Here is an 18,724-nt window from a genome sequence, read left to right as displayed (position 1 = left end):
TGGAAAGAGAAAATATCAGATCAGCCAACTGTGTTGGCTGAGGCTATGCAATACTATAGGAAACAGTCACTGGTGGTACTCCTGGGAGTTGCACCCAGTTCCAGGATAATGTTGCTACTGTCCATGATGCTAACCAGGTATGATCTGTGCTGGAACTGGAAGACAGATCATGGAAGTCTGCAGACATGTTTAGAAACTGTTTGTGTCATATATGTCTTTTTAATGATTAAGATACATTCACACCAGGTGCGGTGGGACTGCATTGGGCAGCTATTCCAGCACAGTCCCACCACACTTCCACTGCAAGACAAGGCAGAGAATGTAGCAAGTTCACACCACTGCATTGCGATGGTGCGTGATGGTGTGTGCTGCAAAAAAAAGTACGTCTCTCACAAGAGAACTTTATGAAACATCACTGTGTGAAATTTCAATAAAGTTTATTTAAAAAAAAGTGAACCCCGCGTCAGCATTGCCTGCATCACACTGCACTGTGTTGTAACACAGCAACTGGTATGAATGGACCCCCTGATTGATATCTGTACGGCCAGCCTGTTGGAAAAATTAACTCGATCATGGTTGATGACGGTGCTGATGAGTGTCTTCTGAGGGTTGGGAACTCTCCCCACTGTCAGAATATAATAGCTCCATGAGAGGAATTCCGCCATCCACAATTCATTTTCTTTTGTTCAGCTTGCTGAATCATGTCTGGCCTGCCTAAAGACTTTTACATACGGGCTGAATATCGGCCAGTTCAGCAGAAACCGGCCAACATTCAGCCTGTGTACAGCAGCCTGTCCATCAGGGTTGGTGGAGCCATAGGTGTTGTGATTATGTCAGTGAGCCATTGGTCTCAGTCAAATTGCAGCTGATAAAACACCCTAAGATCACATTACTGTGAATTAGTTGCAGAAGGCCTAATCACTGCAAACTATGTAAATCACTATAAATAGCAGTATTTTGTTAGAAAATGCAGTTGTGATTGGTCTCTCCATTGGTAGTTAGTTCCTCAATGAAATTTTCAGAACTTTTCCTTTCTGTTGTCTGATTAGTTACTTTTGCTGACAACGGAGTTTTAAATCAGCCATTCAGTAGCTAGTATGTTAAAACCTCAAGAGTCCTTTTGGCTGTATGCACCAGCAGTAGGTTTATGCCACCTTTGGGACCCCTCCTGTCTTCACAATACAGGGAAAGCCATACCAGACATATGCTTAGAAATTACTTATTATCATAGTGTTCGGATGAATGTATGTCTCACAGGGTATATTAAAGTTTGTTCTGCCCTGGCTACACTAGCTTTGGTCTCAGAAAAATGATCTGTGTATCACCTCTAAAATAGGAAATGATCACTTTTGATGCTTTGCAGCCTCTCCTTAATTGTGCTGTAAACGCCATAGGTGCATATATAGTGCATTTATGGGGCAGTGTTGGTGTGTTTCAGTACAAGTGAGTTGAGGCAGTTGCAAAACATCAGTGCCTACCTAACTCTGCTGCCAGCATTATTTTTGCCAAGTGGCAGCTAACATTCCTTTCCTTGTTTTAAAAAGTTTGTGTGACATTGATATGTGGTTGGAAAGCAATCAAAACGCAACTCCGGCTACCTATTTTTAATGCCTGTGTGAAAATGCCCTTCAGAGAAGTGGATTTCTTTCACTGACCCTAAAGAAAGTATTAATAGGAAATCACTTGTAACTGTTTTGAGAGGGAACTGCATCAGATATGTGTAGCTAAATAAACTAGTTAAAGGATCAGTTGACGTTTGTGGGGGGGGAAAAAATTGCTTTTTTTTTTTTTTCTCACTGGGGCCTGCAGAGAGTTGCACCAATGATCAGTAGATTGCAGGTGCAATGCCTGGCTCCTCCACACATTGCCTAGAGCTTTCTGCACATACCTGTGTACAGGCAGGCAGTTCCTGAGCTCTTGGCATTGTGAGTGAACTATGAGTGTGCTGATCAGCGTGCTAGCCATTCATTGATACTACAAGTCCGTCTGCTACAGGACATGTAGAATGATTTACGCAGCTGCGTTGGCGGTCAGAAAAAGGGGAGCTGTAGCAGCAGGTGCAAAGGAACATTTTACACTCTAAATATGGGTGTAACATGCTCCTAAAGGTGAAATGTGGGAGCTACATGGCTTATTAACCATATGAGGACGGGGAAATCAGTTTAAAAAACGATGAAATTGTTGGTTACATGTACACTAAGCTCCCTTGGACGCCAAGCTATCCTGGCAGCTGAAAAAAATGCTAAAAACGGCAGAACAAAAACACGTGTAAACGTGCCACGTTTAGCTCTTGGACATTTATTCATTTGATTGGCCAGAGGATTTTCTATTGACACGAATAAATGCCCAAACTCTGCATGTGGCTAGTGTTTAGGCTCGTTTACATATGTTTTTGCCACGTTTTGTGTTTTTTTTTGGCCAACACATTCCTCTCCTGAGCACGATTCTTCTGTGTTCAGGAGAGGGACGTTTAACTGCATCTAAGCGATGCTGCTGCTAAACTCTCATAGAAGCCTATGTGTGCATGGACGCATAGGCTTTTATTGAGTTGAGTTTAGGGGCTTTGGCAAAAAAAACAAAAAGCAAAAAGCTCCCAAACTCACATTTAGGAGCAGCGGTGTACACAAGTTCGTATAATGATGGGATTCCTGCAAAACAGTAAGCCCTGGTTCACACTGATGCAAATTGTCTTGCGATTTGACCATTCAGATCGTATGACAAATCACATCCAATGATCAGCAATGGAACCGTTCTAATCACACTGATTTGAAAAGTAGTTCCTGCACTACTTTTGTCAATTTCAGGTGCAGTTTGCATAGACATCTATGCTAGAAGTTGCACAGATGTGTATCAAGTCTCACCTGAAGTCGCACTGCCATCTGATGTCATCCGACTTCTGTCTCAAGTGAAGTTGCACGATATCAAAATTGGATCCAGAGTGAACCAAGGATAACTAATCTTGTACATGCACTTCTCACACACTGCCAAATAGTATGCTTATATTCTTGCATGATTGTCAATATACTCAATTTGTCATTTCCTCCACAGGTTACTGGTGAGTCAAGCAAGAAATCATCTAATGATCTGGTGGATTTACTATTTGATTCGGGGCAGACAGCAGGTATTCGGACCACTGATATATATTGGTGGTTGAACGAGACTGTAAAAAAAAGGAGTACTAAACATTTTCTGCCTTTAATTATATACCAAACCACTCTACTCTGTACACTGCGTTATGTAGAAAATACTCTAACAGTGTTTCTCAACCTTTTTTCCATCAAGGCACCCTTTACAATTCTACGTAATCATGAGGCACCCCATTCCAAAATGTAAAAAATGAATGAGAGTTTTACATAATGCAGCAGCATTTACACACATAGGACACAAAACATTAGAGGTGAGGTATTCTTCCAAAGGAAACTCTCCTTTGTACACTGATACCTACTTAGTATTCCAGCATTTCTCACACAGTTAATGTGACCCCATTTCTGACAGAAGGGCAAGGAAGGGGCTAACAAGGATGCTGAGCAGGCAGTGGACTTCCTTATCAACCAGTGACATCATTGGTTGTTAGGACTCCGGTGGCTAGAAAACACACACACACAACCATATTCTGTGTGGATGCCATGGAGAATCTGATTTTACCAGATCTCTGGAATGTCTTTACTTTCTGTGCATATGCACAGAATCCTATGTCTTAAAGCCTGGACAATTAATCCAGTGCTAGAAAGATTCCTTTTGTATATGCCCTTCTAGGGAGAGCTTTTCTTTCCAAGTCCCTGGATGTATAAAATGAGGCAGCTACTGATGGGAGGGGTTTCTGACTCCACTTTCCTAAATCGCATTTCATTCTACATCACCTATCCCATACTGTGTGGTTCACATCCTTGTGCTCACCCTAGAAGCAATCCTCATCTACTCTGGGTCATTCTGGTCATGGCAAACCTTTCCTTTCTTAAGCCCACCTCACACCAATAGGTCAGCCTCTTTTATGGATGTGATTGGGGTGGTGTACGGATACACACCCTGGCTTAAAAAAGGAGATGTAAAAAAAATTTTCTATCTTTACCATTTTCAGGAGATGTCCAATTATTCCTAATTGCTGTCCCCTCTGTACTTTTCTAGGAAAAGAACAAGATTTCTTAACCCCATTCTCACCTGTTGTCATAATGAGGCTTTGTCTTTTCCTTGGGAAGGAACTTCAGGGTTTACCAACCCCTACATTGGAACATCTGTTTTAAAAAGTTCTTAAATACCTGATTGCACAAGGTGCATTGGTATGACTATTTTGGTAGTCTGACTCCCATGAAGTGCCCACTGACAGCTATTTCTGAGACGAGGTGTTTAATCTGTCCTCCCCTGCCTAGGTCTCAACCTCGATAAGGGGTACACTATTGCCAAATTGTATCAAAAACGGATTTAAATACCTGGTTCTGGGGCTCTCCACATATGATGCAGAGAAGATTTGGCACTTGCCTACTGTACTCAGCAATCCGCCCTAGCCTATGGATCATGGCAGCCTGGGCAGGCAATTTCCTAATATTTACTACCAGGATATTCCTAGTGTTAGCAGATTTCATTCTCGTGTTAGATGCCTTACATCTCCATTTGGGCAAAATATATTTTCCCTGCTTTGTAACTTTTGGGAAAACAACCCTGTCAAGTGGGCTAAGGCAGCCTATACATTAATTTTTTTTTTTTTTTATTTATTTTTTTCAATCAGCCAGCGGGCTGCTGGTTAGCCAGCGACACTGATCAATCAGGTAAAACCTGACAGGCTGGTTGTACAAAAGTTGATTGGTAGATTGACTTCTGTACAGCCAGGCTGCCCATACATGGATCAAAATTTGGTTGGTTCAGCAGGCCAGCTAAACAAAAATAAAACCTCATCCCGAGTTCCTTACTCAACCCTCATTCTGTAAATCCCTTGATCTGGCCATACTTCTGGTATTCAATTTAGAACCCTGTAGATTCTGGTCTACCTTTTACACCCTTTTCCTAACTCTCAACACCTTGCACTCTTTGTGCAACTTTCTACTAGACTCTTCCTTGACCCTCTGAAGATGCTGTCCTCCGTTTTTGTGCAAATAGTAGTAGCCTTCCTTGTACTTTTCTTCCAGTTGGGTACAGAATAGCCTGGAGACTGGTGTTCTGCTTACATCCATGGTATTTCTTGTTTTCCCTTGAAACCTCCTTCGTTCTCTTGCCAGCTGGCACAACATAATGCCGTTATTCCCCTTAGGGGTCGTGTATGACATCTGTGGCTATGCCATGTCTCCATGGGAACCTGCTCACCTTTTCTCTCGTTTCTTACTGGAATATCCCCCTTGGGGCCCCTCCTCCTGTTCTCATGGTCATTTTGCTTCCCTTTTTTTATTTCTTTCATGGGTCTTCTACTCCCTGAGATGGAGTCCCTCCTTCCTTCTCTAGCCCATGCCCCATAAAATTGGGTATCTAGAGTTGTGCACTCCCCTTTGAGTGGAACCAACACGTAAATTCTGTTTCTCATTTCTCACAAAATGTTTCTTGGTTATTCAGTCTCAGCTGTTGCTCCTGCAGTGAAGTGTTTCTACTGGTAACAGTTTGGTTTGAGGCCTGTTGCCCTTCTTGTTTTCTTCCTGTGGGTCTGTTGTGGCTGTTTAGCTGTCTTAATACCTACCCCTTTATTATTGCTTGGGGATGTCCCATAGACTCTGAATTGATTTCTGTGCTGTATGATAAAGATAAGAGGAATTTTGACATACCTGTAAATTCAATTTCTTAGAGTACTGTACAGAACATGGGTACCTCGCTTCTCTGTGTTCTCTCTATAGCTTGCAAAACCAGAGCCTCATGGAGTGAGCAGGGTTATATGGGGAGACTAGGGGGTAGACCCAGCAAAGCTTTTGCCATTGTCCTTTTACTTGAAGGTAGTGGCATACAACCCATGGTCTATGAATTAATTCCTATATACTGTACTTAAGATATGGAGTTTACAAATATGTAAAAATTCTTTTCTTTTTTTTTTCTTTTTTTTCTTGACTTGTCCCAGAGGGAAAGTGGATGCCTAAGTAGGTGGAGGGGGATTAGCCCACAGATTGTGAAATTGTAAGGTTCAGTGTGAGCAAAGTTTGTAACTGGGAACTGCTTTGGAAGATGATTGAGGGACCTGGGTGGAGGAAAATTGTGAATACCTGTCATGTAGTTTGGGCCACTTTCTTCCATATGCACCAGAAGATTACGTTTGTTACCCATTCTTTCTTTGGGTGGCCACTGCCGTCCAGGGGATGACCACACTTGCTGCTTTTGGGAAGAAGTTAGAGGCCCTCTTTTATTGCTCATAAAGAGGCCGGAAGCATAGTGAGCAAGGCCACCCATATATCCATTTTGACACCTCCGTAGATCAAGTAAACAGCAGTATGAGAATGTCATTCTTCTGTTGTGTCAACTGTAAGGGTGAGAGAGTGGAAGTGTGAGATCCGTGTGTTTTTCATGTTTTTAGTTATATATGGGGACCAAGCATACCTCTATGAATGATGTGTGCATATATTTTTCGCTATTTCTGATTCAGAATAAATACAGCTTATTTGTTCACTTCTCTGTCCTTTGTATCTTGGTACTTGGCCCCTGCTGATCTCCCAAGCAGAACCATTTTATGTTCTGTCCAATTGGCAGTGCCAGATGGATAGAATTTCTTGCAGAGTTGTGGCAGCCCGGGCATTATGCCAGGCATCAAAAGCGGTCTTTGGGGATACTTGAGTGCTGGGCAGATGTTATGGCACCACCTGCCTAGCCAGCTGTGCTGAGAGAACGGTCACAGCAAGTGTGGACCTGAGCAACTGAGCTCCACTTATTGTGTTTTATACCGGGGTGCGGAGGGGGGGTGATGGCTGTTTTGTGTCAGCACTGCTGTCCCTCCATTAATGTATTTATCTTATTCAATACTTGTGTACACTAAAGTCTTATTTTAAATTGAGATATGGATATTGGATGTGTTGTCTAGTAAGGGTTTATCTAGAAAAATCCCTATTTATTGGAGTAGGAAAATATATTCTCTTCTGCTTAACTTTTGTCCTAATTTTCCTTTTCTCTCCCTAAAAGGGTGCTTATTAATGTGAATGAATGTCAAAGTTTCAAATGATTTTTAACAAGTTCTAAAGTGGTTAAAGCAGCAGAGTACATTACATATAGCACTGTGTACAGGATGGAGTGGTACGGTATAACAAATTGGAGTATACAGTCTACATTGCTGCATATGAAAATCCGGAGCATGCAAAAAATCGCAACATATGTGTACCATTGAGTACGGGCTGCTTATCAATGTATGGAGTAGACAACAGCGTGCCACGTTGGAGTCAGAAATATTGAGTATGGCGCTCCAGAGCAAGCATTGTACAGCACAGTGTATGGAGTGTGCTCTTTTACTGTGTGGTGAGCCACAGTGTGCTTTGCTCGGTGCAGGATCTGAAGTGTCAGTCCAGACCAAGTAATACCTAGTATAATGTTGGCAGTCCAGAGTATATAACAGTTCATCATATGCAGTGTAGTGGTTGACGTTATGCTATGCACAGCACAGCTTCTGGACTGTGGTGGTTAACGCAATTTGTAGGACAACTTACAGAATATTTACCATAAAGTACATTGTATGAGAAAGTTAGCAAGGGTAGGGCTTTGTAATGAGACAACACAAATTGTTCTACCTTTCACACACTTACTATGTTTTAGCTTTAATACAACAATAGGATAGGATACATTGTAATTCTTTTGTTATTATACAGGTTTTATATTATATATAATATATTTCAATACAAATCAAGACAGGGAGTAGGAGGGCCCTACTTATGAGCATTTACAATCTAAAATAGAAGGGTAAGTAATACAAATTGTAGCGAGGATGAGTTGATCTTAAAAAGTTCCCATTTTAGGAAGAGGCAGGATGGCCTTTCCAGAAGAGATGATTTTTCATGTAGCAGAGGGTAAGGAATTCCAGAGGTGGGAGAGGTTCTGGAGGTGAGCTTGGGAGGAGGTAATGGAGGTCTTAGGAGGAGCGAAGAGGATGGTTTGGGTGATATTTTGAGAAGTTTGGGAATGTAGCTTGGGCAGAATTGTTGATGGTTTTGCATTATGTTAGTAGTATTTCAGTCTTTCAGACATTAGGCTGGTGGAAGCCAGTGGAGGGATTGGCGGCGAGGGGCTGTAGACACTGAATGGTTTGTAAGGTGGATGATACTGGCAGCAGCATACATGATAAATTGAAGGGCAGGATAGCCTGTGCAGAGGTAGGCCAATGAGGCGGGAGCTGCAATAGTTGAGACGAGAAATGACAAGGGAGAGATTTAATAGCGTAGTATCATTGGTTAAGAAGGAGTGGATTTTGGGAAAGTTGCAAAGGTGAAGATCGCAAAATGTGGACAGTGATTTGGATGTGGAAAGGAGAGGTTGAACTCCAGGACTACACCTAGTACCCTGTATAGTATACTGCAGGGGTCCTCAAACTTTTTAAACAGGGGGCCAGTTCACTGTCCCTCAGACCGTTGGAGGGCCGAACTATAGTTTCAAAAAAAAAAAAAAAAAAAAAAAAAAACTATGAACAAATTCCTATGCACACTGCACATATCTTATTTTGAAGTGAAAAAACAAAACGGGAACAAATACAATATTTAAAATGAAGAACAAGTAAAGTTTAATCAACAAACTTATTAGTATTTCAATGAGAACTATGGGCCTGCGAACCGCTGTGGGTGTCATTAAAAAGTTAATGACACCCGCAGTTTTGTTCACATGTTATGGCCCCCCCATGTCACTGAAAACGCCCCCCCCCACGTCAGTGTCTTCCCCATGTCACTGGCCCCCCACATGTCACTGATCCCCACATGTCACAGCCCCCCATGTCACTGACCCCCACACATCACTGGCCCCCCACATGTCACTGTCCTCCGCATGTCACAGGCCCCCCATGTCACTGACCCCCACACATGTCACTGTCCTCCGCACGTCACTGTCCTCCGCATGTCACTGGCCCCCTCCATGTCACTGTCCTCACCACATGTCACTGGCCCCCTCCATGTCACTGTCCTCACCACATGTCACTGGCCCCCCCCACATGTCACTGGCCCCCCACACGTCACAACCACCCCATGTCACTGACCCCCACACGTCACTGTGCTCAGCACGTCACTAGCCCCCCACATGTCAGTGTCTTCCCCATGTCACAGCCCCCCATGTCACTGACCCCCACACATGTCACTGTCCTCAGCACATGTCAATGTCTTCCCCATGTCACGGCCCCCCCATGTCACTGACCCCCACACGTCAGTGTCTTCCCCATGTCACAACCCCCCCATGTAACTGTCCTCTCTCCGATCCATGATGCTCCCCAATACGCATCTTTGATCCATCTTGCTGGAGCATCGGTGGCTAGTGATCCATGGGATGAACGCCGTGTATAAGTGTAATCAGCGGTGCAGCAGAAAAGGGGTTAACTGTGACAGCTCTGTGCTATGGTTGTTGATCGGCTACTTCTGACGAAAACCGTGACATGCGCAGAAGCGTCAGGGACACACATCTTCATAGGGGAGTTAATCTTGCCGCTACAGGTCCCGGCGGCCAGATAAATGTCCTTGGCGGGCCGTAGTTTGAGGACCCCTGGTATACTGTATAGTGTGTGTTTCCCCTTTTATTCTTCCATAGTATTAAAAATCAAATTACACATAGTAAACCACCACAGTATATTTTGTGTACCACTCTGCATATGATATTAACTGTGACATGAACAAAACTTTGACTTAAAGTGGATCTTCAAGCAGACAGAACTCGTTAGATTTGCATTCATTCACAAATCCTAAAACTTTGTTGGGGAAAAAAAAATTTCTGGCTAATCAGTATTATCATATATTTTTCTTTAACATTTGCAAACCTCATTGCATCCTTAGCTGTTTGTTTTGTGTATATAAAAAAACAAGGCTACTTCAGTAACTTTTCCAGTCTTAGAATGTGCCTGTGTTAATCACTGAGCAGTCCCAAAGTTGGAATAAGAGCATCTTTCCATCTCCAGTACCTCTGTAGAAGAAGGAAACATTCTGCCATTTAGAGTTGTTTCCCATATGTAGGGATAACACATGTTTTAAAAGCTTTGGTGTTTGAAGCCAACTTCAGACAAAACGATTACATTTAAGATTGGAGAGACTAAGGAGAGTTTGAAACTCTGTCAGATTTTTACCAATGACTGTTCCCCAGCAGGAACACAGCAATAAATACCTGATTCTAACTCTTCCCTGCTGTATCTAAAAATAAATTAAAGGTTTTGATTGAGGTTAGACTCCTGTAATAGCTTTTCCTCCCTTAAAGAGTTTCTCTAGTCTGTTTAAATTTTCCTCTATCTGCAGCTACAGCTGTAGGCTTTAGTCTTAAGTTTTCTCTGTTTTAGGTTCATCTTCAGATCCATTTGATGAATTTGCTGATTTTAATTCACATACTGCTCAGTCTTCCATCTTCACTGCTACACAAGGTAAATAAGGCAATCGGTCCGTTCTCATCATTGAATATATAGATAGCCCAAGGTGGAGCTCTGGCGCATGGGCCTCTCCCCTGCATCCCACAATGCCATGTACACAGCACAGTGACCTATAGAGATAGCGGCACTGCTTTGTGTAGCATAGGCCCATGCTCCAGGAGCACACAGGGAAGCATTTAAAAAATTAATAGGAATATGCTTGCGCATAGGTGCAAAGTGCCTTCTATAATACAGATCCTACACAAGGTAATTTCCAACTTTTGATCATAAAAATGATCAAGGCAGCAGCCCACCACCTACAGTTTATATATTTGTATCTATATAGCCAATAAAGGAGTGGGCAGGCCTGATGCATCTGATCATGCCTGCAATGCAAAGCTGGTAAAAACTGCAAGTAGAGTGTGTATGAACGGAATTGATTTATGGAATTTTGTAATGATAAATACAGGATTGCCATTGCTTATCCTCTGGCTTTGCTGTTTTGAGTCACTGACCTGTTACAGGCATGCAGATCAGGAGTTTCATCCCCATTGGTTGCATGCTTCTTCCAGGTCATTGACTTGGAAGGTACTGAAGCCAGGGGGTCAGCATTGTCAGCCACCCCTATTTCCATTGTGCCTGGTTTGCAATAAAGCAGAACATAACTGTATCTGAGCATCACAAACTGAAAATGCGAATTCATTTTTACTATTCATAGCAAGCTCATCCATCCATCCGTCCATGTTTTCATGCTTTATTTTGTTGAGAAATCAACATAAAAATCACCCTCATGATGATTAATTTAGAAGCATTTACTTCCTTGCTATGATGAGAAACCCCCTCCTCGCCTCCTCCAGGTGGAAGGAAAAAAATGCACAAATCCTGGGGTGTATGACATCATTTTTAGCTTAGGCTACAAGCCAGGAAGCAACTGAAGAAGTATGTTCAAAAAAAAAAACTTCCATTTAGTAAGGCTAGCAGCATAAGGATTGAAAATAGTTAATGTTGATTGAGAGAGTTTACTTACACTTTAAGGGCATTTGAGTGCCAGGTGCCCTTGCTTTGATATATTCATTTCCGATCAAACCTTGGTATTTATGGTTACATCCCCAAAGTCAGAAAAGTTTTACCAGGCTTTAAGTAGACCTCATGAAGACCTTAAACACTTTTCAGTACAAATCTCTGAGTGCTAAACATACATCTTAATTAGAGTGCTGCTTGTAGCTTTGAAGGATAATTTCACCTTTTGGAAAAAAAAAAGTAGTAAATACACATTATTTTGCAGGTAACAGATGAGCATTTATTATTCTTTTTTTCTAAGGAGCCACGATCAGCAGATTGTAGGTGCAATGTCAGGCTTCTGCAGAATCTCAGGATAGCTGTGTGCCTGTATGCTGCATGGGCAGGCAGTTACTTGAGAGCAGGAAGATCAATGGTATTCACCAGTGACCTTGTAGTTCACTGAGGCAAACGGCTTGTAGTCTATTCATTCACAGGAAACTGTGAATGGATGATGGGGGGTGTATGGGCGGAGCCTCGTGCAGCCGAGCTGTTTTTAAATTGTGACAGTGGGTGCAGGGAGAGAATTTCCCATCTGCTGTCACAGGGGGAGGAGGGTGCTAAACATGTTACACCCTAAATATGAGCGTATCATGTTCAAAAAGATTAACTTGGCCTATAAACAAGCTTTTAGCAGGCTTCAGCAATGAAGGTTACCAGAAGCCTTCTGAACCCTGCTTGGGTGCAAGGAGGACCTCTCTAATGAGGTGATGTGCATTGCAGTCTAATGAGCCAACCTGGAAGTGAAGAGTCAAAACAGGAAACTGCAGAGCTGCTGTGTCTGTAAGGTGGGCTCCGTCTCCTGGATGTACAATGTACAATATATTAAACTATTGAGCTGTTAGGCCAGGGGTCTGCTTTAAAATAATATGCCATACTGCTAGCCTTTTTTATTCACTACTGATTGCTTGGCATTGACAGCACACATTTACAGTGTATCTTTTTCTTTTTTTTAAATTAGGACTTCTTGTGTAGTGTAGATACTCGCTAGCTTGCTTTTTTTTACCGGTTTGTGAGTTGTAATATTAACGTGAATATATTTAAAGTATATATTCTTGTTTGTTTTTTACTGTGCCCTCAAGTATTGTAGATGTGAGTCATTTTTTTTTTTGATCATTTTTCATTTTTGATGCTTGATTGTTAGTTTATATTTACAGTGCTGAGGTTCCTATTACCGTGAGTGATGTTTTTTGTACGCTTTTTTGTATCTATAATTTAAAATACAGTAAAGATTGTTTGGAGAAAAAAAGGTGCATCTCTAGCCAAACTATTTTAAGTTTTGGGAGTGTCAAAAAGTTAAAACTTCTGTCTGTTTTTATTGCTCAATATAAAACCGACATTCCCCCTCACTTCCTGTCCCTGTCACTGGGGCAAGAAGTAAGTGGAAATCTCCCCTACTTCCTATCCTGGTGACAGGAAGAGAGGGGAAATCTTCCCAGTGAAGCCTCAGAGAGCAGTAAAAGCCTGATAGTCAAACACCCCTCTAGATTTTCCTTAACCAGCTTTAAGGCTGGCAAAACAGCGGAAAAAAACGCTAATTTTGGCCTATTTTATCCAGCGGTTTTTCAGCTTCTAGTGAGCATGGAGCCTAAAAGAGATCACTGTAAATGTGTCCTCAAAAAAAGTCTAAAAGCTATGTTCCCATGTCCCACACTATCTTAGAATATCTTTAGACATTCCTATTTGCGTTTTCAGTCCTTTTTGTCACGGTTTTGTTTTTTGTTTTTGTTTTCTTGCTTTGTTTTTATAATCTTAGCTCCTGCAGCAACTGGTAATGGAGAGTTTGGAGACTGGGCAGCCTTCAACCAACCAGCACCCATCTCCGCAATGCCTTCAGCGGAATTGTTTGGGGGATCACAACATAGTACAGAATTATTTGCTAGCTCTTCTCCTCAGACCGCCCAAGCTCCTTCCAACCCTCCAGACCTCTTTGACCTCATGGGAGCCTCGCATACCACAATGAGCACATCCCAGAGCATGAACCTATCAATGATGAGCTCCAGCACAGTGGGCGTGACGCTGCCCATGTCAAGATCACAAGTAAGTCCTGTCTGGATTTTAGTGCACAAACCTGGCAATGGTTCATTGTGTTAGAAACAAGTTTGTGCTTCATCAGTGAACTGATAAGAGCTACTTTAACCATTTTGCTGACCGCTTTATAACAGATATACTGCTACAGGGCGGCCGCGCTGTGCAGAATCACATATAATATATAAATACAATATGATTGGTCACAGCAGAAGCCGGTCAGCGGGTTGCAGCCAGTAGATGAGCGCCGGCACCTGCTTATTATCTAGGAAACAGACAGAACACAGCTGGGCCTATGTAAACAAGGCAAAGCTGGGTCCTGTCATCGGCAATGTGCTGGATTCTCTTTCCCTTCAAGCAGGGAATAGAATCCAGCACATTGTCTAGTGAAAACAGCACACACACTAATCATTACACAGAGCTAGGCACACAGTTAACCACTTGATCACCCTAGATGTATAACCCCTACCCAGCCAGTGTCATTAGTACAGTGTCCGTGCATATTTTTAGCACTGATCACTGTATTAGTGTCACTGGTTTCCACAATGTGGCAGTTAGTGTCAGTGTCCGCTTGTCCGCCGCAATATCGCTATAAGCCACTGATCACCGCCATTACAAGCCTAAAAAATAAAACAAAAATTCCAGTATATATACAATAGTTTTTAGACGCTATAACGTTTGCTCAAAATAATCAATATACGGTTATTGGGATTTTTTTTTACTAAAAATATATAGCAGAATACGCATTCTGATTTTTGACAGTGACTTTTGAAAATTTTTTTATTGGATATGTTTTGTAGCACAAAGTCAAAAATACTGTTTTATTTGTTTTTTCAGTATTTTGTGTTTATAGCACAAAAAATAAAAACCCAGATTTGATCAAATACCACCAGAAGAAAGCTGGGGGGTAAATATTGCGTAGGACAAGTGCTTGAAGTGATAATAAACCTACTGCTACAATTTTTGCTATATATCATGTTTAAATAGTATTCTAACTGGATGCATGTCTCACATTTTGAAAAAAAATCCTAAATAATTTTTAATGCCTTGTACACTCCATTCATGAACACCTGCTTTGCCCCTGAATAGGCAAAGTGGCAGAGTCTCTATGAGCATTATAAGAACCTGTATTGCAGTAGAACAAATGGCAAAGCAGTTTTTTTTTTTTCTATTACCTTGGCAGTTTCAGTTCTACTAAGCCCCACTTTGTCTATTTTTTTATAGTTGAGTCTCTTGAAGGCAGTTACTGTTCCACTCAGTCCTTTGCACATGCAGGTCCTGCAATAATTATCGAGTCACATGAATCCAATGAGAACAACAAGTATAGAGAAATCAGGAGGACAATTCTTTTTGTGAACTGTAACACCATGGGGTAATCAATATAGAGACATATATGTATTCTCTCTATGGGTTAACAAAAAAATTATCTATGCTATAATGATCTGTTTTTCTAGGATACTTCACATTATTGTATAATTTAACTTTGTTTCTCAGCCCCTCCAGAAACAGAACACACTTCCCACATCTGGGGCAGACCTCAAAACTCCTGGAAAATCTTTGCCATCCACTTGGTCTGATCCTAGCGTCAACATCTCCCTTGATAGCCTGATACCGGGTATGCAGCCCTGTAAACCAGCTCAACCCTCTCTCAATGCAATGATGCAACAGCAAAGTAAGTGATTCTCAAAGATAACAAAGATGTCTGTCTACTTATTATGGAGTAGCTGAGTAGAGTAACAAAAGCCCCAGGGTATGTGGCTTGAGTTGGAACACTTGAGTGACATTGTGAATTTGTTCTGAAAATCCATTTTCTTTGTTCCATACGCCTCAGAGTTCCAGTACTATGTAATATTGTGCCTTGAACCTTGACTTAGTACGTGGCATTGTCCTTGTACCTTTAATGAGATTTTGATATTATGAGAAGAAAAAAAACTTCTAACCACCTTCCTTTCTTTAAAGAGACCCTATCTATTTTAGAAAAAACAAGAATGTTATATGTTGCAGTGTTTTTGCTTTGCATTAATTATTTTTGATACACTAGGAACTGATTATGGTTCATCCTGTTAGCCTGGATAACACACTGGCTTTATTATACATCTCAGTGATTCCATTGGTGATGTCCAGGATGGCTTTGTTCTTGTTTGGTCCCTCTACAAATACATTTTTTTTTTGTGCAAAGTATTTCTTTATTGCCTATTAACAGATTGGCATATGAAACCTCACTCGTTTCGTTTCTTCTCCTGCAGATCTACAACAGACGATGCTGCCACAGAGTTTTGCAAGTATGAACATTAGTGGAAGCCCAGGCATGATGTCCATTCGACCTCAAACTAGCCCAATGATGGCTGGCCCAATGCCAGGAACTATGGGAATCCCAAACATGATGACCGGCACCATGGGGATGTCTGCTGTAGGAATCCCTCCAATGATGAACCAAGGCATGATGGGAATGCCCAACCCCATGGGGATGTCTGTGGGATTGGCACCCGTAGCTATGCCTCCCAAGCAAGATGCCTTTGCAAACTTTGCCAACTTCAGCAAATAAAAGCTTTATCCACCCTGTCCCACCCAATTCTGGGATATGAAGGATTTTCAGCTGCACATGTGACGGCAAAGTGTGGGGGGAAGGGGAAGGCAAAGTGGAGGGCTGGAGAGCGGTGTCTAGTCCTCCATAACCTAAATCTTTTATAAATGAACTTACAGATGAGCTGTTTGTAGAGGGAATGGGGCTAAGGTCTGAAGAGACTGCTCTATAAGGAGCATCAATGCCTTTATGTACCAGACAGGTTTAAGCGGGTATACACTGTCTGCCATCAGGGTACGCGACAGAGCGCTTTGTCCACCCCCCCTCCCCTTTTTAATTCTGGGCTCCTGATCCACCTGGCTGTGATAGATTAACCACACACCTATCCCTACTTACCTTAACACATTCCTGTCCTTACCGACATCCGACTGGGCACCCATGCCACCACCTAGAAAGGATATCATTTTTTTTTTAAATTATAATATATATATATGAGAAATGATCTATTTTTGTGATTTAGTCTGTTCAGTTGCTGCTTTGCATAAAGTAGGCCAGCATTTTTACTACAGTGATTTGGTGTCAGCGGGGGCCACATTGTGCTACAGCCAGGCTGGCCTCATTATTGTGTGCCAGTTTTCTAAAAAAAAAAAAAACCCCAATGACAAGGCATGGTTTTAGGATTTCTTTTATCTTCTATAAATGGTACAATCGGTCTCACGGACCAGTAATTTTCACAGCTGAAAGAAGGAAATCCTTAAACATGACCTCTTTGGGGTGTTGAGAAATACTGGTAAATATCATAATGAAGCTGGGACTTGCACTCTTTCTATCACAGAATAAAAGATAACTGTATTTTTGGTACTGTTATTTTTTAAGGATGCTCCTCTTTCCCCAGCAGCCCTTACACATGCTTGCCACATCCCATAGATATGACGGTTGCTCATAATTGCTCAGCCTTTCCAGTGAAATTCTTCTGGCTGGTGATGCATGGAAGAACTTCTGTGCATTCCTATGGTTGGGCCTTCATCTATGGCTGTCAACCTTTCCATGGGGAGGAGCAGTGCTGGACCCGTAATGGTTCCATCGAGAGGGTGTCCAGTTCCCAGGGCCACACCGGGAAGTTCTCTATGGAACGTGGATAGATAAACAGAAGATTCCTGGGGGGTTGAGATTGGCAGCTTTTCCATAATTACTGTATTTTAAAGTCCTGTGATTTGTGTTATGTCTAGTCTAGAGCAAACACTGGTTTGGTCACAGATAGGCAAGGGCCTGTACTTTTGTGTCACAGTCTGGACACAACCAGACTGAGACCTTTAGAGGCTGGGCTACAACCAGTATAGGGCTTGCATCACCTGTGTTGCAACTAGAATGTGACTCTAAGTGGCTGTCAGAATAGGCTTGATTCCTCTGCACCCATGATCGGTCTCCTAGCTCGGCTGGTGCCAGCTTCCCAGTGTTTCTCAACAAGGTGTTTCATGCACAGTTAGTACCTCACCCAGGCTGGCACCAGGAATGTTTGTTCCATAGATCAGCTGGCACTACCACAATCTGTCCCTGTCTTTAAAGAATTCCTGTTGTGAAAGAAAAACCTAAAAATGCTGACTAGCTTGTGGAAATTCATATTCTGTCATGGAGATCGTATGGCTTTATTCCTTTCTGGAGTCACTGACCTTATCAGGCATATACGTTTCCAGCCAGTGACTTCAAAGGATTGAAGTTTGACGGATCTACTTGATATCCAGTAACTAGCATTTCCAGAAGGTGGTCAGCAGTGGCAGCCATATATTTTTCTTGTCATAGGTTTTCTTTACATTGCTCCACTTTGCGATTCCCCTGTTGTTTTGACTTTTACCCTTTTTTAAGCATAATAAAATATCCACTTGGTGGTGACAGTGAGTATAACAGATTACATTTTGGGTAATCCTGGCACACAGACAGCGCCTTTGTTGTTTCCCAGTCTTCTCATCCTCCTCTGAAGCGCTGCTTGTCCCCAGGTCTTAGCAGCAAGGCCTGACCCACCTAAGGTAGGCTCCTAGCAGTCTTTACTTGTGTGGCCAACTAAAATCCCACAATCCTCTCATTCAACTTTACAGAGGATCCTGGGAGTTTTAGCTGAGCTATTAAGTAGAGATGAGGCTCTTTTTTCCAGCTGCTATCCTCTACAAAGTGTGACCGATTTTAGATTTTATACAATTTTTTTCCCCTTTACTCCCTTTTCTTTGTAAATAAGGCAGCAGCCGGTGTTGGGACTCAGTAATGAATTAAATACAGATCTATATTATTACTAAAGGTGAGCTTTAGCTGCCTTGAGATTTCTGGCTTGACATAAATAAATATATAAAAAAATAAAAACAAAGCTTTTAATGTTTTATTTTCTTTGCAAGAATGTTTCCCGATTTTATATCTAATTGTACACGAATATGTCTTTTATGTAGTTGCCAAGCAAAAGATTTGTTCTATTTTTTTCCATGTTGTTGGCTGGCGTCACTCAGCTGGTCCAGGCTGGGGAAAGATCCCAACTACAAAGTCAGGATCCATCCCGGAGTCTGGAGTGGCATCTGGCTCAGCCTCTCGGCAAGTTTGAGCCAGCCAGCGCTCCCCCTCCCTTCACAGCCCAGCACTCCAGTTAGTGGGGGGGGCAG

The 18,724-nt window shown here is 42.1% G+C and overlaps 1 protein-coding gene across 2 annotated transcripts in view; it reads left to right on the top strand.

Annotated features, from left to right (window-relative positions):
- The window catches only part of CLINT1 (clathrin interactor 1), a 119,725-nt gene extending 101,287 nt beyond the window's left edge, over positions 1 to 18,438 (top strand). The window contains exons 8-12 of one of the 2 annotated variants that reach the window (XM_089682853.1): positions 3,049 to 3,121; positions 10,406 to 10,486; positions 13,287 to 13,570; positions 15,053 to 15,230; positions 15,805 to 18,438. In XM_089682853.1, the coding sequence (XP_089538979.1) occupies positions 3,049 to 3,121; positions 10,406 to 10,486; positions 13,287 to 13,570; positions 15,053 to 15,230; positions 15,805 to 16,103 (915 nt within the window). In that variant the 3' untranslated portion in view covers positions 16,104 to 18,438. The remainder of the gene's footprint in view (positions 1 to 3,048; positions 3,122 to 10,405; positions 10,487 to 13,286; positions 13,571 to 15,052; positions 15,231 to 15,804) is intronic. The other variant, XM_089682854.1, reaches the window with a different exon arrangement.
- Positions 18,439 to 18,724: the final 286 nt, after the last annotated feature.

Source organism: Staurois parvus, unplaced genomic scaffold (assembly GCF_062004578.1).
Source record: "Staurois parvus isolate SC_StPar_1 unplaced genomic scaffold, SC_StPar_1.0 ptg000298l, whole genome shotgun sequence".
NCBI lineage: Eukaryota > Metazoa > Chordata > Amphibia > Anura > Ranidae > Staurois > Staurois parvus.
The sequence above is the reverse complement of the archived record's forward strand: the minus strand, read 5'-3'. Positions and strand labels throughout refer to the sequence as shown.